General features: G+C 34.2%; 1 protein-coding gene across 9 annotated transcripts in view; it reads left to right on the plus strand.

The window, feature by feature from the left end:
• Positions 1-25,618, plus strand: part of N4BP2 (NEDD4 binding protein 2) — an 83,580-nt gene that overhangs the window by 45,105 nt on the left and 12,857 nt on the right. For 8 of the 9 annotated variants that reach the window (XR_004298844.1, XM_032400228.1, XM_032400226.1 and 5 more), the window contains 8 exons: positions 1,263-1,339; positions 5,653-5,808; positions 7,625-10,017; positions 10,632-10,717; positions 11,225-11,270; positions 12,531-12,727; positions 15,861-15,979; positions 19,304-19,442. Coding sequence is in view for 7 of the 9 variants with exons in the window: in XM_032400228.1 (XP_032256119.1) it covers positions 1,263-1,339; positions 5,653-5,808; positions 7,625-10,017; positions 10,632-10,717; positions 11,225-11,270; positions 12,531-12,727; positions 15,861-15,979; positions 19,304-19,442 (3,213 nt within the window). In the remaining 2 variants the exon portion in view is untranslated. Of the gene's footprint in view, positions 1-1,262; positions 1,340-5,652; positions 5,809-7,624; positions 10,018-10,631; positions 10,718-11,224; positions 11,271-12,530; positions 12,728-15,163; positions 15,301-15,860; positions 15,980-19,303; positions 19,443-25,618 lie in introns of all 9 variants that reach the window. The other variant, XR_004298845.1, reaches the window with a different exon arrangement.

Genomic DNA, 25,618 nt, shown 5'->3' on the forward strand with positions numbered 1-25,618 from the left:
CATGGAGCACTGGGTGTTATACACAAACAATGAATCATGGAACACTACATCTAAAACTAATGATGTAATGTATGGTGATTAACATAACAACAAAAAAAAGAGTAGAGGACCAAGGACTAAGTGAAGGTCTAAGTGGGAAGAGGTCTGGGCAAAAAAGGACTAGCAAAAAAGAGTGAGAACACTCTTCCAGTGGGGCAGGAGGAAAACCAAGAGGGTAGAAAGAAAGTGTTAGGAGAGGGAGTGATGAACTATGACAAATGCTGCTGAGAGTCAAGGAAGAGAGGACTGAGAATTAGCTATAGCATTTTTCAGTGTGGAAGTAATTTGTGGTCTTGATGGGCAGTTTCAATGGGGGTAGTCGATTGGAGTGGGTTTAAGAGAGGTGAGGAGAGGAATTGGAGACAGAGTGTAGTAATTATTTTGAGGCATTTTCCTGCAAAGGGGAGTAGGAAAATGGGGAGATCGCTAGCAGGGGAAAGGGGATTAAGAGTAAAATGGGAGAAATAACTGACTGTGATGAGACTGATTCAAGGTGGGGGGGGCGGTTAATGCTACCTCAAAGAGAGGGGTGAATTGCTAAACTCAGTTATCCTTGAGGTAGAGAGAGGAGATGGATCTAGTATACAAGTGTAAGGCATGGCTTTTAGATTATAGCCATGTTAGAGTTTTTGAAAAATAGAGTGAGTTACTAAAAGTAATACATGTATAATAAATAGTCAAATTATAAAAAAGAATGCTGAAAAGTCCTACTCCCTTGAAGTAGAGGCTTTTAATAATATATTTGAGAATCTTTCTAGAAGTTTTCTATACATGAAAAATGTGTGAATAATTCTTTTTTACACAAGTGAAAATTCTGTATCTTACTTTCCTTACAGTTTGTATTGGGACCTTTTCTCATTAACACATGCAGCATTTTTAAAATTGCTGTATTTACATTGTATGGCTGTACCTTCATTTATTTAGCCAGTTGCATATTAATAGTCACTGTGTTGTCTTCTTTTGTTATTACAAATAATGGTGAACTGGATAACTTGTATGTGTATGTGTGTGTTTGCAGTCTTATGTAATTATTTATTAGTAGCATAACTTTCTGGAAATGAATTGCTGGGTCAAAGAGATTGTACCTTTTGCCAGTTTAACAAACTCATCACAATTAGATAATCTTTTAGGTTTAAAATTTTAACATGCTATGAATTTGGAAACAATGCATTTAATTTCATGGAAGTAGTATTTTAAAATACATTTGTCTTTTTTGTATGTAGTCTCAAAAACATAAATATAAAGTCCTTTTCCGGGAACCGGACACATGGTGGAAGTTCAAACCAAAGGAACTTGCAAGGTAAAATTGAGAGACTATTTAACATGTTATTAATTTATGGCAGTGATAGAAAGTCCATCTAGATTTTTTTCTCCCTACAAATAATGAATGAAACAAAATGGATTAGGTTGCAGCTTTGATAACAAATTTTGTATTTCCTGTAGACCTTTTTTCAGTTTATGAAGAGTTTGTATCTTTTTATTCCTAATACTGAGTTAATTAACAGAAATATTCCAGTTGTCTTATATAGTCAGTACTTTATTACTTATTAGCAGTATAATGTCAATATCTGAAATTAGAACAGATCCTGGGGTTTGGTGTACCTGAACCATGTGCTACTGGGAGGAACCAATCATTGTAGCTGCCTAATGACTAAGAATACTGAAAGGAAGTGAAGGAAGTATGGGTAGAAAAGGTAGCAAATGTCTAGCTATGCAGTTTTTGCACTACCCTCCCCTCTCCTTGCCCTTCTCCCAAAGGTTTTACTTTTTTACTTGATTGTTTGACTTAAATTAAAATGTTACTTAGGACATGGACACATAATGTATTTTGCTTTGTGTTCTGTATTCCCTTAGAGATAACCCTAACTTGATTTTGGTCAGGGTATTTTCTTCTTGGTCATTTTAACTAATTTCTATACTAACTGAAGGACAACCTAATTTTAGTATATTCATAATGTTGTGCAACCATCACCACTATCTAATTAGTGCACACTTCCATCACCTCAAAAGAAACCCTGTACCTGCTATTGGTCACTCCCAATTCTCCCTTTCCTTTGGCAACTGCTAATTTGCTTTTCTGTCTCTATGAATTTGCCTATTCTAGTCATTGCATATAAATGGAATCATACAATTTGTGGCCTTTTGTGTCTGGCACCTTTCACTTAGCATCATGTTTCAAGGTTCATCCATGTTGTAGCATGTATCAGTACTTCATTCCTTTTTATATGTTTTTGGTACATTATAGATTTGGTTTTCTAGTATTTTGCTTAGGATTTTTGCATCTGTATAAATGAGAGAGGTTGATCAATAATTTTTTCTTCCTTGCCCTTTCTTGCCTGGCTTTGGTATCATGATTTTAGGTTGATAAAATTAATTGGAAAATATTTCTTCTTTTTCTCTTTTCTGAGTTTATGTAAGTTTGAGTGTTTGATAGAATTTACTTATGAAACTTGTGGACCTGCTGTTTTCTTTGTGAGAAGTTTCAGTTAGAATTTGTCCATTACACTAAAGTTTCCAAATTTATTAAGACTTTATTAAGACAATTATAGTATTCTCTTACCATTTACATCTGTGTTGCATCCATACTTAAGTTCCCCTTTTCAATCTGGGTATGTTTATATGTATCTTCCTTCTTTTTTTCTTATTCTCACCAGAGATCAGATTTTTTATTAGCCTTTTCAAATAAACATCTCTTTGCTCATCTGATCTTTCTATTTTAAGTTTGTTTTACGTTCATTTCTGCTTCTCTTTTATTCTACTTTCTCTGCTTTTTAAAAAATCTATTTTGCTTTGTTTATTCTGTTATTTTTATAAGGTTTCACCTGAAGGTTTAGGTTATTTTCTTATATGAGCATTTGATGCTATAAATTTCCTTAGGAAATTAGATGCTCCTAGAATTTTAATATATAATATTAATATATAATGCTTTCTTTTTATCATTTATCCTCTAATTTGTATTATGATTAATTTTACTTTTTAAGCATTGGGTTATTTAAAACCATGTTTTTAAGTTTGTGAACAGATGGTTTTTAAATTTCTTTTTTAAGAAATTCATTTTCAACTTAACTGTAGTAGATAAGATTGTGCCATTTATGTGATACTAATTCTCTGATATTTTAAAAGATGCGTTTTTATGGCCTAGTTCATTGTTTTTTATAAATGTTTCATGTTTGCTTGATAAAAATGTATACTGGTTATAGTATGTTAATATATTATTAAGTCATGCTTATTCTGTTGCTCACATCTTCTGTAGCTTTACTCTTTAAAAAAATGCTTGATGGATTAATGTTTTAAGAGAGGAATGAGGAAATCTATGTGAGAGGGATGTGTTGAAATCTCCCTTTATTATGTTGAATATGTCCAAGTCTCTTCTTATAAATCTGCCTATTTTCACTTTATGAATTCTGAGGATATTTTTTGATGTGCTTTTATAGCTTAAAGTTTTTGTATCTGTCTGATTTAACCTTTTATCCTTGTCAAGTGATTTTCTTTTATCCTTAATTTTAATTTTTGTTATAAAGTCTAATTTGTCTAATATTAATAGAACTACACCAACTTCCTTTTAGGATTTGAGTGTTATTTCTTTTTCCATATTTTTACTTTTGACTTTCCTGTGTCTTTACATTTAGATGTATCTCTTATAACCAGTATGACTGGGTTTTGAAAAATCCTCTCTGTCCATCTTTGGCTTTTCATTCTTAAGCTTAATTCTTTTATGGTTATTTTGGTTATTCATGTAATTAGCCTTGTTTCTTACTGTCTTCCCTCTGTGCACTGTCTCTTTATTTCACCTTTCCTGCGATTGTTTTTCTCTTATCACAGAAAATTATATATTTGATTTTTTCCCCCCTTTTCATCATGCCATATTTTGGATTTTTTTCACTGAATGCAGATTTTCTTATTTACTTTTTCCTTCTCTTTTAATTTGGAAATGATATACACTATTTTTATCCTTTTAGTGGTTACATTAAAACTTTGATCATGCAAACTTTAAATTTAAAGTCAAACCATTTTGTTAGCCTTCCTTCTCGCAAATATAAGGACTTTAAAACATTTTAACTCTGATATTTATCTCCCTTCTGACTTACATGCTATGATTGTCCAGAATGTACAGGCACTGTGTGTTTTCACTCATACAGTTATTGTTGTGCTTAATTTTTCTTTCATCGTAGATATTTCATCTGGGAATTTCCTTCTGTCTGACATTCATCTTTTAGGATTTTCTTTACAGTGTAGTTCTGCTTCATGTCAAACTCTTTTTTTTTTTTTAAATCTGAAAATTCTTTTATTGCCTTCATTCTTGTAAGATACTTTCACTGGGTATATATATTCTAGATTGACAGTTTCTGTTATTGAAGATAACATTTAATTATTTTTTGACTTCCATTATTGTTAAGGCAGCTGTAATTCTAATACTTGGTTTCTTTATAGATAATTAGTTTTTTTCCCTTTAGTTTCTGGTTGCTTTTAATATCATCTATCTTTGGTGAATGACAATTTCAGTACCATGTTTCTAGTGGATTTCTTAATATGTATCTTGTTTGGGATTTGTTGAGCTTCTTGGATTAGGGGACATCAATGATGTCTTTGATCAGTTCTGGAAAATCCTTAGCCATTTTTCTTTAAATTGCTTCTGTCCCATGTACTCTCTTTCTGGGACTTGGATTAGATGTATACTACCTTTTTGCTCTGTCCTCTATGTCTGTATCTCTTAACTTCTCTTTCATATTTTCTATCTCTTTGCTTCTCTGTGATCTGAAACCAGACAAGATTGAGGTAGGTAAATATGAAAGCCAGATTTGCCCAGGTGGCAAATACTGATATTAGCCCTGGGATCCAGACACTAAGCCTTGGATCCTTGCTCAAGATAGGAATGTTGCAAACTAGATGTTTTCATTATGACAAGATCCTTGAGGGACGAAAGCATATCATCTGGCCTCCTGGCAGATGCAAATCCAGATGTTGTATGAAGGAAAGCACCCCAGGTTAAGGCCTAAGGATTCTCATATATTAGGTTCAACTAAATATGAGTTCATAAAAACACACAAATAAGCTACCATGAGTGAAAGCACAAATATGACAAATTTCATATTTGGACATCCAGAGACTTCATATACCAGGAATTTTTTTTCTTTGCTTGAATTTAAAATGTATTAAAATATATGTTTGGTTTAATTGACTTGGGATCTAGTTTTATTGTAATAGGAGAGCCCTTTGGACATCTAATCTGCCATAGTGGCATAAGTAGAAGATTGTAGTGGAATTTTTTTACTTACTAGTTAATAGTCTTGAAGTAATGGTCATATTCTTATGAAATGTTTTTTTGCAGAGCTTGAGAATAGCTTCTTTTAAAGTTATTAGGATCTGTTTTTTTCTGAGTTGATAAATGATATTTGGAAAAGATTGTATGGAATGATTAAAAAATGGTAATTTAAGACATCCTGAATAAGATGAAATTAGAATCTAACAGTATATATTGTGTCATAATAAACCAGCTTAGATATTTTTACGTATTAGAAATAATATTATTTTTCTTGACATTTTATGTTTCAATTTAAAAAAAAACTTAATTACCAATATTCCCTCTACCCTTTTCTCCCCTGGAATTTTTAGGCGTAATATACATGGGGTAAGCAAAGAAAAAATAACAAGAATGTTGGAACATTATCAGCGTTTTGTTTCAGTGCCAATAATCATGAGTTCTTCAGTTCCAGAGAAAAGTGAACGTATTGAGTTGTGTGTCTATTCTTGTGAGGACACCAGTACTAGGTAGGTTAAAGTCCCTGAATACACAAATTCAATTTGAAATATAATTTAAAAAGAATAATTTTGGAGCTTGTGAAATCACTGCCAAATAACTTTAAAAATAAAAGTAGACGTTTATTATTTGTAGGGTTTAGATATAGTCTTACCTGAAGCAAGATGTATATGGTTAGCAAGAGAAGTGAAGTTATATATGCAATGACATGGGAGTTTTTTCATTGTCCTCAGGGTTTTGTGGCTCCATGTTTATACTGTGAATACTCCTGCCTTTTTTATGTAACTGCCCGCTATTCCAGTATTTATCTGTTATTGCCTGTCATTATTTTGCATCACTTCTTAATTTCTTTAGGTATTTGTAAAAATACTCTTTCAAGTTAGTATTATAAAAATTAATTATTAATGGTATACCTTGACTGAGTAATACAAGTCATAGCCTTTTGAGAGTTTGTAGTCCAGCATAGTACTGATTCTATTAAACATTTAGGACATAGAAACAGTTGAATAGATGGGTGAGTTAAAGAATAACCTTAAATATAGATAGAGGTCTAAATTGCCCACACTTTCTGATGATAAGGAATGGTGAGGCTCTATTAAAAAGGGGTTGGGAAGAGAAAATTCATAAATGCTCTTTTATTGAGGAGTCATGTTGCAAAGTGGTTTAGAGCATGGGCCCCTGAGCTGTGTTTCCTGGCTTGAAATCCCAAGGCTTTGTAATCTTTGACAAATTATAGAATCTCTCTATACTTCAGCTCTTCATTTCTAAAATGGCAGTAATAACACTTTGCTCAAAAGATCTCAGCAACGTAATAGTTATCAAACTTTTTAATCTTTGCTATTTTGATTTATAAAAAATGGCTCCTCCTATTAAAAGTTGAGCATATTTTTATATTAAAAAAAAAAAGAAAACTCAGTGTTAGATGTGATTTCATTTAGGAAGGCTTCATGGGAGAGTTGGGACTTTGAGAGCTCCTGGAATAAAGGAAGAAAGGAAGGGGCACCTGGGTGGCTCAGTTGGTTAATCATCCGATTCTTCATTTCCACTCAGGTCCTGATCCCAGGTTGTGAGATGGAGCCTCAGGCTCTGCGCTCAGCTGGGAGTCTGCTTGAGGATTCCCTCTGTCCCTCTCTCTCCGCCCCTCCCTCCCCCTCTAAGAAGAAAGAGAGGAAGGAAGATGAGTAGATAAATTGACTAAGGAGAAAAACACTGAAGTTGAAAGTGTAATGATTAGGCAAAAGTGCTCTAAGTCTGAAATTAACATTGAGGATGATTTTAAGAAATTTAATAGGTGACATTTCAAATGACAGCTCTCCTCCCTTTCTCTCATTTCTTTTAGTTGTGCAAATCATGTTGACTCTTTGTGACTTTGTAAATGAAGCTTAAGCCTAATCCTCGGTAGCAAATGACAGGTGTTATAGAAGCAGACCGCTTTTCACATATATTAAGCTAAAATAGTTCTGAAAGAAGCCAGGGAGGTGGTGTCCTCTTCTGGGAACAAATTTAGAATCGTATCTTTAATATTTAATGCATATGAACACCTTAACTGAAAATCTCATGTTCACTATTCAATTCGAAAAAAGTTTGAGTGCTTCCTATTTGCCAAGCATTGTGTTAGGTGTTGGGGTTACAATAAAGGGATGTATTCACAATGTACTAGAGAAAGATCAAGATGAGCTTTTATAATTTTAATGTAGTTCATTTATAGAAGTTTTAGAATAAATGTTAAGTGCCTTGTCTTTCAGTTGAATGCTGCTTTAATTTAAATCATAATGTTAATGGCAACATTAAGAGACTTCCTTATAATACTTTAAAAAAATCTTACAGCCCAAGAGACAATGAAGATATTACCTCTGAAAAAGAAGAAAATGTTTTATCCTCATCTTTGAAGCACCTAGAGTTAACTGAAGAGAAGAAACTTGAAGTGACCAAAGAAACTATATTACTTGAGAATGTTACATATCTCTCTAATGCAGATTTAAATGAAGGAAGAAAAGAAATAAGTGCTATGAATCCTAACATTCAGAGTGCTTTCATTCAGGGAGTTTCAGACATGTATTTTTCTGATTCTGAAAGCAAAGTACAGGCAAAAGAAAAAGGTAAAAAAGAAGAGCAAGTAGACCTGGCTTCTGAAAAAGAGTATAGTAAAACTGATGCAGATAGTGTTGTTGAGAGAGTGTCGCCGAGTATTTGCTATGGTGAATATAATCAAGAAGACTATGATCTTTCAAATACTATACCATTTCATAATGAAAAATCTTCACCGGGTGAAACATTGGAAGAAAGAGCCACAGTAAGGAAAAAAACCTTTGGAAAACAAAAAAGCAAGTCAACTTTGGAAAAGTTCCCGACGAGACATGAGCTATCAAATTTTGTTGGTGACTGGCCAGTTGATAAGACTATTGGTCAGAGGACAAAAAGGAACCGAAAAAGTGAAAAAGCTTCATCTGGTCAAAGTGACAAAAAATATAATCGCCTTCAGTCATGCAAAGGATTAGATAATACTCTATCTGTGAATATAGATCATATCCAGCAACGAGAATCTCCGCATGAAAGTACAGAGGATGACAAGAAGTCACAGTATGATGATGCTTCAGAATCTTTCAATAGCTGTCAATATGATACGTATAAAAATACTGAAAAACAGTCATTCAGCATTGTGGGTGACTGGCCTTCGTCTGATTCCTTAGCTCAGAGAGAGCACAGATCAAGAATGCCGAAGGATGGTTTAAAGGAACCCAATCTAGAATTTGGAACTAAAGACAGTATGAACGAAATATCCTTCTACACAGCACATGAGACCTGTTGTTGGGGCACAAGCCCTGAAGAACTGAAAACCCTGGGTAGTTCCACTCTAGGAAATTCTGAAACGGTACCCAATGAAATGACCTGTGAGAATAAGACTTGTCCAAGTAAAAAGATTCATAGACAGCACACATTATCTCTTACTTTTACCAATAGTAGGCCAACTATTCCTGGAGTAGTAGGACCACAAACTTTAGCTGAATTTCCAGAAGGAAAATCTAAAAAAGTCCCTAGAATAGAAGAAGGCATGTGTACCCAGACTGAACCACAGGATTTTGCTCTCTTATGGAAAATAGAAAAGAATAAAATTAGTGTTTCAGATTCTGTGAGAGTACTAACAGGACGGTTAGATGGATTTAAACCAAAAGTTTTCAATATTAACACAGAATTAGATGTTCAAGAAACAATTCCATATAGGGTAATGTATGACAAAAGCACGTATGTTGAAGAAAGTGAGCTTACCAGTGCTGATGAATCTGAAAATCTTAACATTCTTTGTAAACTCTTTGGATCCTTTTCATTAGAAGCCCTAAAAGACTTATATGAGAGGTGTAACAAAGATATTATTTGGGCCACAAGCCTTTTGTTGGATTCTGAAACTAAATTATGCGAGGATACTGAATTTGAGAATATCCAAAAATCATATGATGAAGCACAAATTGGGCCATTTTCTCTGGGATTAAATTTGAAGGAAATTATTAGCCAAAGAGGAACCTTGGAGGATTCTAATTCTTCTGTGCCAGAATTTAGCCATGGCACTGCTGTCAGTAACACTAATGTACAGTCCACCTGTGATTCAGAAGAGAGAAACCCAGAGCAGGCAGAAATAAGAGCTATCACTACTGAAAAACCTGGATTAATAACGGGTTTATTTCCTAATGCCACTCTAGATCTAAAGAATACTAATGAAGTACTTCCCAGTAGCCAGGCAGACCTTCCAAGTCTGTGTAACATTAAGCAGTCTTTCCCAGGTACTCTAAAAGCTACTGTAGCTAAAGATGTGAATGAAATGGAGAAGAATCTAGAAGTCACAGAGATTGGAGACAGTATACATTCTTCTTTGAATTTGTCTGATATTTTAAACTCTGTATCGAGCACTTCAAATCTTGAATTAAATGAAGAAGTTGATTTAACCGACTCTCTTGAAATAAAGAAAAATGAAAATCTTCCAAAGGATTATGTGAAATTTCCAAACACTGAAGAATTTATGAATGAAGATGAACAGGAAATGGAAAAAATTCTAATGGCTGAGGGTACTTTGTCAGCTGGAGTTAATGAAGAAGATAAAACTGAGATATTGAATCCCATGCCAGTGATGGCCAAATCTCTGACCATAGACTGTCTGGAATTGGCATTACCGCCTGAGCTGGCTTTTCAGCTCAATGAATTATTTGGCCCTGTTGGTATTGATTCAGGTAAAGAAAAAATAGATTACGTGTATGTGTGTCTTTGTGTGAATAGAATACAGATTCAGGATTCTATCTTAATTTTAAAATTATGTCATATGTTAACTGAAATGTAAAAGTAATTTGTGTTGCCTACCTTATTTTTGACACATTCGTTTGTAGAGGATTTAAAAAAATGTAATTTAAAGAAATAGTATTTATATGGAGTTTGTGTTCATCCCATGTGTATATTGAAAGTTTTCTGTGGTATTTACTTCATACTTATTTGCACAGATGAACCTTTTTGAATCTGTAGTGCTACTCCAGATGTACTTAAGGCAAGATTAATTTCATAGAACACACTTCTTGAAAAGTCTTGACTAGTGGAAACGAATATATACGTTTAAACTAATGGACATGAATAACTTAAATATATGAAGCATTGTATAATTGCACCTGCCAGGAAGTGTGAAAACAGTGACATAGTACATAAACAAAAATATTCCAAGAGATTTAGAACTAAAAATATAGATTAGTAATTAATAATATAAATTAGTTTTATGATACATAAGGTGGTTGAGTATGTTTTCTGAAAATGTATGAGTAATGATTATATTTTCTTTTCTTTTTTCCCCCCTCAAAAGGGTCTCTAACAGTTGAGGATTGTGTTGTTCATATAGATCTGAATCTGGCTAAAGTGATTCATGAGAAATGGAAAGAATCTGTAATGGTTGGTAGGCTTTTTTTTTATGATGAGCTCCTTTTGTGTTCACCTTTGCTCTTAATAAAATCTGTTGTATGAAAGAATTCTATTGAATTTTGACTTTGAGAGAGAATGAACTTTTTCCAATAAACAGATAAGTGATATTTTTTCTCTTTCCAATGTTTTAGGTTATTACCAGACTGGCCAAATTATATAACTGATGATGGAGCTCAATATGATTGTTGAATTTTTTTAAGAGAAAAATCATAAATAGTTTTTTATTCTCTAAAGACTTGCAGTGCTGACTGATTAAATTTCAAAAACAGTCTAAAAACAAAAAAAGCCTAAGAGCTCTATAAGTGGAAAAATACATTGATATAGTCATACTTCATAATCTTATCTAATTTTGTTTTACTTAGATTTAGCAAGAATGATTGATAGTTTTACAAGAAGTGATTTCTAGAGAAAAATAATATAATCTTATTTTCTAATGCACCCTCCTTTGCGAATCCCCTGTCCTGCATTTGTGTTTAGGAGCGACAAAGACAAGAAGAGGTATCCTGTGGCAAGTTTATGCGAGGTAAAGCACATACTTTTTACTTCTGATGTTCCTGTCATGATGTCAAAACTTGGTGTATGTGTATGAATTTTAACTCATTATTAAATGTACTTCCACAAAATATGTTACCCAAGAATTTTGATTTGCAAATAAAAATTCTTTTAAAATATTTAACATTTAATATTGACATAAAATAAAACTAGAAGAACTAAAAAGCGCCTATGATTAATTACTTTCATGAGTACAGTGGAACACCTTAGGTGTGCTCTAATACATATAACAAGGTGTTTCCTGTTTAAGATTTTGCTCTGAATGAAAGAAAACTTCTGGTTTGAGAGCAATAAAATGTTCATGTGTCTGATTGAGAGCATCGTTCAACTGTTAACTTGGTTATTCGAAATTTTTATTGATGTTAATTTTATTAGAGCACAAACGTCGGCCTGCTTTTGGAACATCTGCCAAATTGAAATATTTGATTCTAGAAGACTTTTTGGGTAGCATTGTCCTCAGTGATTAGTGCAGGGTGGCAGAGCTGTTAACGGGAGCCTCCTATTGTGCACATTTCCTTCAGATGCCTCTTGTGTCCACTCCACACCAGGACTCCAGGTTGAAGGTTCTTTGGGTATGCTTTAGTTGCAGCTTCAAGAACTAAAGCTATTTGAGAGCTAGAGGTACTGAAAGGGTATCAGAGTTATGGGGATGGCAGTATCTGCTGTCTTCACTCTCCGGGAGAGCTAAGGAGTATATCAAAATGTGCTGATACCGAGATGCTGAAATACTATACATTAAATCTCGTTACTGTGAACTTCTTAGAATGTTCAGTTTCTTCCTTATGTTGAATATCATTTGTTTAATATTTGTTGTGTGCCTCTATTGGGTTTATGGGTTTGCTAAAATATAGATCCTTTCAGTCCTTGGAGTGGCTGAGCAGAGCTGAGCAGAGCTGCTCTAGCTGGTTGCTTCCACCTGGCCAAAACTCCCTTTGTTTACCAGTGTATGTGTGCCGGTTTTTCTGTGTCCGTGCGATGTAAAAAAGAGTGGGAACCATTGAGTTGATTTGCAATGATACCCGGATCCTTGCTCATGTGAGATATTCCTACATTTATACATATTCTTGCTTGCAATTATGTGAAGATATATTTTGAAACTTCAGAGTTATATTTATAAGCTAGAAATAAAAAATCATGTTTCTTTGGTCCTTCTGAGGTAGTTGTAACAGAATGAGTAATGCTTAATTTGTTTATTGTTGAGGGCCTGATACTATTTATACTGCTTTTGTAGATCCTTCCCTGGTTGGGCACATTGGTCTCGAGAATCCTGAACAAAAATCATCTCAGAGAACAGGCAAAAAATTACTGAAGACTTTAGCAGCACCTGAAATGCTACCCTTATTGGATCATTGGAACACTCAAACTAAAAAAGTATCACTCAGAGAAATAATGTCAGAAGAAATTGCCTTACAGGAAAAACATGCTTTGGTATGAGATGGTATAACTATTAAGCTTTTGCCTCTGACTCTAGGTTGATTGTATGTTTACTCTGTGATTTTCATTTGATTCTGTATTTCCTAGTCTGGAATCTGTATTTAACTGATTGAAATTAATGTTAAAATTGAAACTGTTTCGAAGTTTGAAGCTGGAATTTTTTGCTTCTGGGAGATTAGTTGATATTCTATAACAATAAGCCAGTCTGTGTTAAACCATTATTTTAGATTTAATTTTGCAGGTGATTGAGCTGCATTTTTTTTTTTTTACTTTTAGCATTTATTTCTATAATTTTTTAATTCTTGAAAAACATGAAAGATTTTTCATTTAAAGATAATTTTATTCATAAATTAGTAAAAAGAAATGTCTTTCTTGCTATTAAAGAAGTATCCAACCTCAAAACAGTTTTTTTTTTAAAGTAGGCTCCATGTACAGCGTGGAACCCAGCGTGGGGCTTGAACTCATGGCCCTGAGATCAAGACCTGAGCTGAGAACCAAGAGTGGGACATTAACCAACTGAGCCACCCAGGCGCCCCAAAACAGAGTTTTTTATTTTTTTTATTTTTATTTTTATTTTTATTTTTTTTTAAAGATTTTATTTATTTATTTGACAGAGAGAGAATGAGAGACAGAGAGCATGAGAGGGAGGAGGGTCAGAGGGAGAAGCAGACTCCCTGCCGAGCAGGGAGCCCGATGCGGGACTCGATCCCGGGACTCCAGGATCATGACCTGAGCCGAAGGCAGTTGCTTAACCAACTGAGCCACCCAGGCGCCCCCAAAACAGAGTTTTTTAGAGAAAAATTTAGAAACTTAAAAAAAATTAAGTACTCTTCTTTTTCTAACTTTTTAATCAAACATGTTCAAATAGAAACTTTATTTTGAACTTTATTTTTGTTTCTTATTCACCATATCAAATTTTATGAAGCCATAAGTGAATTTGGTTTCTTTTGCCTTTCTTAGCCTTTTTTTGAATTCTGAAAATTAGTATTAGAGAATTTCAGAAATCAAAAAGGGGAAGAACTTAGAGGTTATTTAGTCCAATTCTCAAAGAAAAGAAATAATTCTTAGATGGTGATCTTAAAACATTTTACTTTCTTTCTTACTCATTTGACTACCCAAAGGAGCACCTTTACATTTGGCTGAAATACATAGAATGGGGCATAGGAAGAATGATGGAATTCCTCCACCTTCATATTTATTTTCCCCAGTTATCTTGTTAATTAATTGGAAACATGCTACCATTTTTGCATGTTTACATAACCTAAGGAACCAATCTCTTTGGTAGGGTCTTATAATGTAGTGTTGTTTCAAATATCCTCATTTATATGTGTAATAAATTGGAGAAATGCATTTTCTTAAAAAAATAAGGAAATCTTAGAACTTACGCCCAAATGGTGTGACACCTTTTGTTGAACTGCCATTTTTTTTTTACTACTGAAACTTAACTTTGTGATTCTAATCTGCCTTTTAATCTCTCAGTATAATAGTGAACAGAGGAGTATCTTTGATTTCCCAACTTAATGCATTTTTTTTTTTCTATCAGTGATTTTTACTTATCTTTCTGTGGGTTGGGTAATAGAAGCTGTACTTATTTTGTCCCAAGGATACTTCTTAGGTAGAACCTCAGTAAGAGAATTTCTTGATGCTTTCTTTTCACTCTTTGTCTCCAAAGGAGAAATACACTGTATTTTTTTAAGCAAAGTTATAAGATAAACATTAGGCATAATATATGAGTAGAATAATTCTAAGATGATTAAGGTCATGAGTTTTCAGTCATGAGACCTTAGAATTTGTAGTTTAGAAACTCTATGACCTGAGTTTTTTAGTAAGTTCAGATTATAATGTGTATCTTAAATAAAACATGAAATATTTTTAATTCTTGAGGTGGCTTGTTTCCGTTACTCTTGTGATGTGTGATGTGTTTAGCTTTACCAGTCTTCTTTTACTGGTCAGATTATCACCTATTGTGGACTCTCTCTTATTGTTTGGTGTTGTAAATGACCTAGATACTAGGTGACCTAGGCTTCAAAAGCAATAACTGTTCTAGGGTTGTCCTAGATTATTGTAATTTTTATATTTTTGAGTCACCTTTGCAATTGTATAGGACGTTATTTTTCAAACATTAGCAGCTTCATAGCAAACAAAAATATTATGTACTTACATCACAGTGTCAACAAATTGTCTTAGAGTTAGAAATCAACTTTAAGAATGTTTACCATAATCCTAGGTTAGAATTTAAAAAGCACATTTTAGGAAAGTTCTTTAGTTTGGCAATTTCAACTGATCCCATTATGACTTACGAAAAAATAACAATCAGTGGCAGTTCTCATACAGTTATTTTGGAGTAAATATGTTTGTGAAAATTTTTTAAATTGTGAATTTTAAGATTTTCTCGTCAACCTGAATTTGCAACTCATTTGTACGTTGTAGTTTCTGCCCATTGAGGAGAATATGTTTATGAGGACGTTGTTCACAGCATCACCCAGTGTCCCTTTTCTGAGGACCCATGGGAGAAATTTCTCTCAGGGCTCAGTGCCAGAAAAAGCTGTACTTCTCCTGAGCAACTGGTTTGTTTTTATTTTATGGACACTGAGAATCTTTGTTTCCCCCTTTGCTTTGGCCACTAAGAAGCTCAGAACTGAATTTGTGGCCCACCTTTAGCAATTGTACAGGATTTTATGGCATGCATTTATACACTAATGTTACCTGCTAGCTTTATCCTATAGTCTTCCTTTTATTTTCTCTACTCTGACTTCTTCATTTATTTATATCCTGTTTATATATCTATATTTTCATCTTTTTTTTTATATAATACGACTGAACGTGCTGGGTGTGTATATGTGAGAGTATGTATATATTTATATACACTTGCACACATTATGTATATATGTGTGATTGTGTATGTATATAAATGAACAGCTTCAAATACTTTGCAAAAAATGGGATATAAATAAATAGTGCAAGAATACTTATATTACTAATTTCAGTCTTTAATCAGTGAAGAAAGTCTGTGATTGCTTTAAATGACTAATCTTTTTGCAACAAAATAACCATGCTTATGGATCAGCATAATTAGTTTTATAAATTCTGTCTGAAGGATGATTTTTGTCTCTTTTGTTTGTTTTAGAAAAGGGAGGCACTTATGTTTGAAAAAGATTGTGCCACTAAACTAAAGGAGAAGCAGCTCTTTAAGATATTTCCAGCCATTAACCAAAATTTTCTGATGGACATTTTCAAGGACCACAAGTAAGTGATAGGATTATCTGTAGGTTCTATTATGATGCCATTGAAAGTATATCATTTTAATTTTTCTGATAACAAATCATATAGGCATATTATAAACCATTTAAGTGCAATGTACATAATATAGCAAGTGAGCAGGTTTTGGCAATTGGTTCATGGTCCACTAATGTGTATGTGCTTACATATGTATCTGTTTGCTTTTGTGTCTACATATAAATACATATTTCACCAAAAATAGGTTGTTTTATATACTGTTTTGTAGTTTTGTTGGTATTTATTTTTCTAGTCCATTCTTAGTAATTTGCTTTTTTAAGTCCATAGAGTATTTCATAGTAATCATAAAGTGTTTTTTTAAAGATTTGTATATTTATTTTCCATCCTAATGGCCATTTTTATTATAAAAATCCAGATATAAAATGTATTCTTCCAATCTTTCCAACTTTTCTTTTTTACAAAAACAAAAAAGGCACGTAAAAAAACCTTCCCTGTTGTCATTCCCATAGATGGATGTTTTCCCCCCCAAAAGTACTATAATTTGAACATGCTCCTCTTGATGGGCTTTTTGACTGCAAGAAAAATTGGAGACCATGTTGCCCACTAAGACTCCTTGAACATACATTTTTGCACACATGGATGAAGGCTATTGTACACTAGTTCCTAAAGTGAAATTGCTGGTTCAGAGTGCACATTGAAAATTTTTACAGCTAATATATATATATACATATTAGCTATATAGAGAGAGGCTTTCTGTATTAGTTAAATGTACTGATAGTGTAACCCACCCTGGGTATTAAGAATCTGTAAGATTTTTGCCATCCCAATGGGTAAAATAGATCATTGTTGTTTAAATTTAAATTTTCTTTTTTTAAAATTAATTAATTAATTAATTTTTGAGAGAGAGCAAGAGAGCGAGCACAAGCAGGGGGAGTGGCAGAGGGAGAAGCAGACTCCCCACTGAGCAGGGAGCCCGATTTCGGGGCTCAATCTAGGACCCTGGGATCGTGACCTGAGCTGAAGCAGATGCTTAATCGACTGAGCCACCCAGGTGCCCTAAATTTTAATTTTCTTGATTACTAGGAAGGTTGAGCCTTTTTCATTATTTTTCTACTAAATACTTTTTGTCTGTTTTCTGTTTGGTTCTTTGTATTTCTTTTGACATTTGTGAGAACTCACTATATATTATGTGTAGTTATCTTTGTTTCTATAGATTATTATTACTTTTCTACCCTGATGCTTATCGCTTAACCTAGTATAGTCTCTTTGGGCATATGCATGTTTTAATTCATATGTTTTATCAGAAAATCATTTCCTTTATGGTTTCCAAGTTTAATGTCATTTTAGGAAGTCTGTCCTACCCCAATATTATAAAATTATTTTCTTCAGTATTTTTATTTTTTTATTTTATTTTTTGATTGTTTATTTGAGACAGAGAGAGAGAAAGAGAACGAGTCAGGGGGAGGGGACAGAGGAAGAGGGAGAAGAAGACCAGCTGATGAGCAGGGAGCCTGACTTGGGGCTTGATCCCAAGACCCTGGGGTCATGACCTGAGCTGGAGGCAGATGCTTAACCGACTGAACCACCTAGACGTGCCTCATTTTCATTATTTTAAAAATAATCTCTAATCAGATTGATTTTATTTACCCAAAAATTTTTCATTTACCCCAAAATTTTTAATATGCTTTTTTTTTTTTTTTGAAGAGTGTTTAATTTTCTAAATGGTTTGATGGTTTTGGTTGTAGGTGGAGTGAGGACTATTGTTTATTTTATTTTGTTGTATTGAGGTATAAGAATGTGGCCTGAAGAGTTCTTTTTAGAATTTAAGATTTTTTTTGTGGTTTATACCTGATCAGTTTTAACAGATATTACACGAAAGTGCTTTTGAAAAAGAATATTCTCTGCTAAGTATGTAGAGTTCTAAACATGTCACTTAAATCAAGTTTTTAATGGTGTTATTCCAATAAACAATTTCCCTACTTATTTTTGCTATCTAACCGGCTGTTTTCTTAGAGTTACGTGTTAAAATCTCCCAAGGGGATGGGGATTAGGAGAGTGTCACTGGCATATGGCGGCAACTCTCTTTTATGGGGACCTGGCACAAGATGGCCTGATGTGAAACAACCCAGAGTTGTGGTTCCCCGGGCAAGGTAAGGGGGACTGAGTGAGTCCTTCCTGGGGATGCCCAGAGTGATGGGGGTCAGTCAGGCCCTTCAGGGTAGGTGGTCAGTTGCCTCCATTTGTTTGTCAGCAGCTGGATAATTTTTTCAGTTAGCAGTAGCTTCACCTTCACCCTTCAGAAGGGTAGGTGGGTTCAGTTACTGATTATATATATGCCTGTGGTATAATCTTCCAGGGCCATCCTCCCTTTAACCCTACCAATGGTGGATACTGCCTTCCAGCCCCAAGAGTAAGCAAGCCTGTGATTTTTAGGGCTATTTAGGATGGTAATTGCTGTTAGCTTCCAATCCCTAGGAACCTCTCTTTGTTGATCATATCTGAGGTAGCAATATCAGAGGGCTAAAGTGGTAGTCCCCAAAATGCTTCTCCATCAAGGGTTGTCTCTACTAAATTGAAGAATAGCTAAATATCACAATACTTTGGATCACTGTTTATCACATTTCACAAATACTCCTTTGTGGTCAGCTCTTCATTATGTAGTCATTGGAAGAGATCAGAAGCATAAACAGCCTGAAATAATAGCAGTATAATATCATTTATAATTTGCTTTGGAATGAGTTTCTTTAGAAATTGGAACATGAGTGTTTTAAGTCTTTGTCAATTTGTAGAATTTGATATTACATATATATAGAATCACCATGAAAATATGCCTGAATAATTAGGGGTGAGGGGTAAGATAGTGTTTTACTTTTTCCTTTCTATATCACAGCTTAGAATTTCTTTGACTAGAACCTTATGGTTTAAGTAAAAAGTGAAATTTGACACAATAAAAATGTCAGTTTAAAGATATATTGTCTGTGTTTGATGTTTGAAGGAAACTGAAACCATGTGTGAACCAACAAGGGACCTAAGAAATATAGGTGATGAGATGAAAGTAAGATTTGTTGTGGATAATCTACCTGGAATAAAAGATCAGAAAATGAATTCATTATTCATGTTACCCTTTGGTCTTCATTCACAAAAATTAGTTTTTGAGAGCTATTATTTAATAGTTTCCTTCTGGTCATTCTTGAGTCTTTGAGATGCATAATGAGCATATAATGTCAATGTTTAAAACTTAGAAGTAAGCCAGTGTTTGAAGGATTGCTTATGTTACTGTTTTCATATAACTTTTATTTTTTTAAGTAACATTATATCTGTAACTCTCTACAGCTATTCATTAGAACACACAGTTCAGTTTCTAAACTGTGTTCTTGAAGGAGACCCTGTAAAAACAGTTGTAGCGCAAGAGTTTGTTCACCAAAATGAGAATGTCACTTCTCATACTACACAGAAGTCTAGGGAGAAAAAGGTATGGAGTTATTTTTACTATAATGGTAAATACTTGTATATGAAAATGTAATTGGCTTGTTGGTATAATTTTATGCTTATTTCTCACCATTTTAACTGGATTGGAAATTTAACCAACAATAGTATATTTGATTTTAGGATATCTGTTTGCTCAAAATAATGAATTTATAGCTGATTATGTTTTTTTCTTCAATGTCATTGTGTATGGCAAGCACTTAAATTTCTGTAACTTTTTCTGTATAGGCTCTATACAGTAGAGTATGAGGCTTAATTGAATGGCAGTGCAGTGGTAATATGGTGGATTTTAGGTGTAAATATGTTAAATATGTGGGCAGAAATTTTTAACCATTTGAGAAACTGCCAAACTTTTTTCCAAAATGGCTGTGCCATTTTATGTTCCCACCAGTAATGTATGAAGATTATAATTTATCCACATCGTCTCTGACACTTGTTAATATCTGTCATTTTGATTATAGCCATCCTAGTGGGTATGAAGTTGTCTTAAGGGTACCTGGGATTTGTTTTAATCAGGTATGGTAAGATACTGAGACATGGAAATGTTATGAAGGAAGAAATTTATTATACTCACAGATCTCTAGAAATGGGAGGCATGGCTTACCACCCAGGGCCACGTGGAGAAGCACTAGAGTCAGTCAGGAGACAGAGCAGAGGGGAAATGTGGGCAAGAGTGTTTTTTGTGGTTTCTGTGGAGAGGAATGGGTGAGGCAGTGCAACCAGGTTAAGGATTGGCTAGTTTGAACAGTTTCAGCCGGCTCTGGAGTGTAGGAACTGTCCCTGGTTTTCTCATATCTGGTGTAGGTGATTAGGCAATGTGGACGGTGGCCCTGACGGTGAGAACCCCATAAAGGAAGTGATTGAGAATATGGGCTCGAGATTGGTTTACATATATAAGATATGTTAGCAGATGAGTTGTTTGCTCTCTCTAGGAATTAGACAACCCCAGGGTTGGGGGTACTTTCTCTCTAGGGGTTAGCAAGGACCCAGATGTCAAAGCATCAGGAAACAGGAAATAAATGATTAATAAAGAAGTGATTATCTCACTGTCATTTTGATTTGCATCCCTGATGACTGGTGATGTTGAGCACTTTTTCATGTGCTTATTGGTCATTTGTATATCTTCTTTGAAGAAATGTCTATTTGTATTCTTTGCCCATTAAAAAGTGTTTTTTTATTTTTGTGGGTTTTTTTTTTTGAAGATTTATTTATTTGAAAGAAAGTGTGCATGTATGTATGTGAGCGGGAGCAAGGGGAGGGGCAGAGGGAAAGAATCTCAAGCAGACTCCCTGCTGAGTGTGGAGCCCTACATGGGGCTCCATCTCATGCCCCTGAGATCATGACCCGAACCTAAATCAAGAGTTTGATGCTCAACTGACTGAGCCACCCAGGTGCCCCTTTAAAATGTTTATTCTTGAGTAATAGGAGTCCTTTTTATATTCTAGACAAGTCCCTTATCAGACATGTGATATGCAAAATTTTCTCCCATTCTGAGGGTTGTCTTTTTACTTTTTTGATGGTGTCTTTCATTTGAAGCACAAAGTTTTAATTTTGATGATGTACAATTTATCTTTTCTCTTTTGTTGCTTGTACTTTTGGTGTCCTGTTTAAGAAACCATTGCCTAATCCAAGGTCATGAAGTTTTTTTGTTTTTTATGTTCTATATTTTCTTATTTTTTTGGTTTTTGTTTTTATGTTTTCTTCTAAAATTTTATGATTTTAGTGCTTACATTTAGATCTTTGATCCATTTTGAGTTAATTCGTGTATATGGTGTGAGATAGGGGTCCAGGTTCATTCTTTTTGCATGTCGATACCCAGTTGTGACAGATCCACTTATTGCAAAGACTGTTCTTGCCCCACTGAATTTTCTTAGCACCCTTATCGAAAATAAATTGACTCTAAGTTTATTGCTATACTGTCAGTTCTGTTCCATTGATCTGTATGCCTGTCATCATACCAGTTACACATTGCCTTGATTATTGTAGCTTCGTAGTAAGTTTTGAAATTGGGAAGTGTGAGTTTCCATCTATATTCTTTTCTCAAGATTGTTTTGCTGCTTCTGGTCCCTTTGCAGTTGCATGTGAATTTGGGATCAGCTTGCCAATTTCTGTAGAGAAGCCAGCTGGAATTTTTTTTTTTAAGTTTATTTATTTATTTTAGTAATCTGTACACCTAACATGGAACTTGAATTCACAACCACAACCCTAGGATGAAGAGTCGCATGCTCTTCTGACTGAGCCAGCCAGGTGCCTCAAATCCAGCTGGAATTTTTATGTGGAGTGTGTTGAGTCTGTAGATCAACTTGAGGTGTATTGCCATCTTAACAATATTGCCTTCCAGTTCATGAATTTCAATTTAGTTAGATCTTAATTTCTTCAACAGTTTTATGTTGTAGTTCTGAGTGTAAGTTATGCATGTCTTTTGTTAAATTTATTTCTGAGTTATTCTTTTTAATGCTATTATAAATGAAATTGTTTTATTTTTGGATTGAACATTGCAAATGCATAGATAGACAATTGATTTTATATATCAATTTTGTATTAACTTTAGGCTTTTTTTTACAGACCTTCATTATCCTGTTCTTCTTACTTATTAATTAAGACCACCAGGGATAACTTGTATGCTCCCTTTTTTCTTTGGATATTTCACCATCGCTTTGTTCACATATAGGACTCAGTTAAATTTTGTACTCATGTGATCTGTTAGTGCCGTACATGCCTGTGTTCATCGTGGATAGATAGGTGTAGTATTTCATAAGATGCAAAGGGGATACAAGATGATGATGAGACCATCAAGGCCAACTTGGTAATGAAGATTATTTCTTCTTTCTTACTGAAGGAAAATTTCAATCAGTCAGCTGATTGAAAACTGCCGCATAAGCCTACTTACGATAATAGAGGAAGGCACTGTAGGTCATTATGGTGATAGAGGAAGTAATGGGGAGAAAGTGTGCTTGCTCAAAATGGGAGATGATTGGAACATGCTCAAATAAGAAAAAAGAGTTTGTGAGTTATGTAAACATTGGCCAAAATGTAGACTTTTAAGTTATTCTGGAAATTATTCTTAGCCTTTTCCACAAAATATAGGCAGGTATCCTAACACTGATAAAAATTATTTTAAGATTTGTGAACAGAATACTCTTTTTAAGATTTGTGAACGGAATACTCTGTTTTTGATATCCTAGGACCCTAAGGGACCACAGATATTAAAGGGGGGGGTATCATGGTACCAGTAATATTTTGATTTATCTATTTTCAAGAAGCATTTAAAACTGTGTTTTGTTAATACTACTGTTTTTCCCTTTAGCCTTCAATAAAATTTACAAGTTTATTACCATAGGAAATGGTTTTGGTATTATAGTACATCATACTTTCAAGAGAGTAAGTGGCACTGATTAGGTGAATTCTTAGGAAGCCTGTATTTCACTTGGCCCTTGTTAATGGGGTTATAGTAATAAACCACATCACTATGAAATGGATATAAAAATAAATCGTGGTTTCATTTTGAAAGAGTAGCTATTTGAGAAAGCATTTCTCATTATATACTGTTTTTTTTTTCTTTTTTAAGAATAAGAAATGAAAGGTCTCTTCCCAGAGAACCAAATGTGCTTTGTATTTTTTAGTATGAACACCAACAGAGACTGTAATGCTATGAAATATTTATGTTCATTCTGTTAAGCACTGTGGCTTTTCAAAAGTCATAGAAAGCATTTTTATTATCCCCTCCTTGCAAAATCTTTGATTTTTATCAGAGATGCAAACCATATACTCAGAATATTTAAACATTAATATGAAACAAGCGTGTGCTTAAGTACTGGTGAGAGTGACAGAAGGGTGTAGGTCTATGAATATTCTCATGTGAGAGAGAGCCTTGTATTCTTTCATAAAATAGGTTGGGTATTTGTTGTAAAAGTAAATCAACTGTATATATTTACAGATTTTTTTTAAGATTTATTTATTTGAGAGAGAGCCTGAGTGGGTGGAGGGGCAGGGAGAGGGGCAGGGAGAAGCAGACTCCCTACTGAGTGCAGAGCCTGACTTGGGGCTCGATTCCAGGACCCTAAAATCATGACCTGAGCTGAAATCAGCCACTTAACTGACTGAGCCATCCAGGTGCCCCTATTTACAAATTTTTGACTTTGATAATGAGTTAGGAGTATGGTGATACCTTTATTTTATTCTTTAACTCATTTTAAACCTCTTGAATTCTAGGGGTTAAATAAATAAAATGTAATCAGTAAAAAGATTATACAGTCAACTATTATATATTAGACCAGTTTTTTTCCCAACCTTTTGTGACTTCGGAACTCAACTCATAGGTACAAAATTTGAAAAAATGGTCAATTAGTGATATATGTATTATATAACACATACATATAATTTTAACATAATATTTAATATATATCAAATGATATTACCTTAAAAAATTAAAGTGGCATTTTATTAAAGACTGTATTGTAGAGTACATTATAATTATAATCTTTGGTAATATTTCTAATTTAATGACAGTTTTCAGCTTTTAGGAATTTAACAGGCTACACTATTTAATTTGCTTTCAATTAATTGTATCAGAAAAGCATGATTTGTTTAAGAAATTGAAGATTATATTTTTGGAGGAATTTTGGGATTGAGTTTTCATAAAATGTTCATTAAATTACTTGGTATGGCACCTGATACTTGGAATTCTTTTAAGCTTTTAAGAAAATCCACTTAAATCATAATAATTAATCCCCACTCCCCCCCCCCCCCACCCTCCCCCCGCCCAGTGACAGCCTAAGAAATATATCAGATTGCTGTTTGCAAGCAGTTTTCTGTAAATAGCACTTTAGGAGTGGGATAAATGAAAAACCAAATTGGATATAGAAGTAACTATATTTTACTGTTTTTTAAACACCAGCTTTTGATATTTTAGAGACATCTTCAGAAACATGCAATTTTCTATTTGGTGGGAAGTATTGAGGCATAGTTATTATTTTCATTTACTTTGTGTTTTAGAGTTACTTTTGCTTGTTTAAGGGTCCATTTTGAATAGCAGTTACTTGATGGATGATTTTTTAATAAACTCAAAAGTCGACACTACCATAGTGGCTAGTTGGTAGTAGTCAGCTGATTGAAAACTGCCGCATAAGCCTACTTACGATTTTTACTATCAGCGATGGACATTACAAATGCCCTTCTGTTTTATTATTATTTTTATTTTTTATTTTATTTTATTTTTTTAAAGATTTTATTTATTTATTTGACAGAGAGAGACACAGCGAGAGAGGGAACACGAGCAGGGATCCTGACGCGGGGCTCGATCCCGGACCCCGGGATCATGGCCCGAGCCGAAGGCAGAAGCTCAATGACTGAGCCACCCAGGCGCCCCTATTTTTTATTTTTGAAGATTTTATTTATTTGTCAGAGAGGGCACGCGTGTGCACAAGCAGGGGGAGTGGCAGGCAGAGGGAGGAGAAGCAGGCTCCCCGTTGAGCAAGGAGCCCAATGTGGGGCTGGATCCCAGGACCCTGGGTTCATGACCTGAGCCAAAGGCAGACGCTTAACCCATTGAGCCACCCAGGCGTCCCAGCCCTTCTGTTTTAAAAAGAATATTATTTAATTATTTTATTGTTTTTTAAAACATATAAATTGAAATATGCCATTATTACCTCCAATGACTGGACTCTTTGGGTTTACAAACCAAAATTTGGAAAATTTTGCATTAGCTAAATGAATTTTATTCTTTGAATATCTTATGTTTTCTTTTTTGGTTTGATTTTGTGACCTAATTATATTTTGATGATTTTAGAGAACTTTTCAACATCTTTTAAGATAAGAGTGGTTAAAGAAGAGGTACCTTGTACCATGAAAAAGTTAATATAGTCACTAAATGCATGACTTCCTAGGTAGACTCTGGGGAGAGTCTTCTTTCCTGAGAAGAAAGGTAAAAAATAGGGACGCTGGGTGGCTCAGTGGGTTAAGCATCTGCCTTCGGCTCAGGTCATGATCCCAGGGTCCTGGGATTGAGCCCCCACATTAGGCTCCCTGTTCAGTGGGGAGTCTGCTTCTCCCTCTCCCTCTGCCACTCCCCCTGCTTGTGCTCTCTTGCTTACACTCTCTGTCAAACAAACAAACAAATAAATAAATAAATAAAATCTTAAAAAGGCAAAAAATAGTAGAGCC

Source organism: Phoca vitulina, unplaced genomic scaffold (assembly GCF_004348235.1).
Source record: "Phoca vitulina isolate PV1807 unplaced genomic scaffold, GSC_HSeal_1.0 scaffold3, whole genome shotgun sequence".
Classification (NCBI taxonomy): Eukaryota; Metazoa; Chordata; class Mammalia; order Carnivora; family Phocidae; genus Phoca; species Phoca vitulina.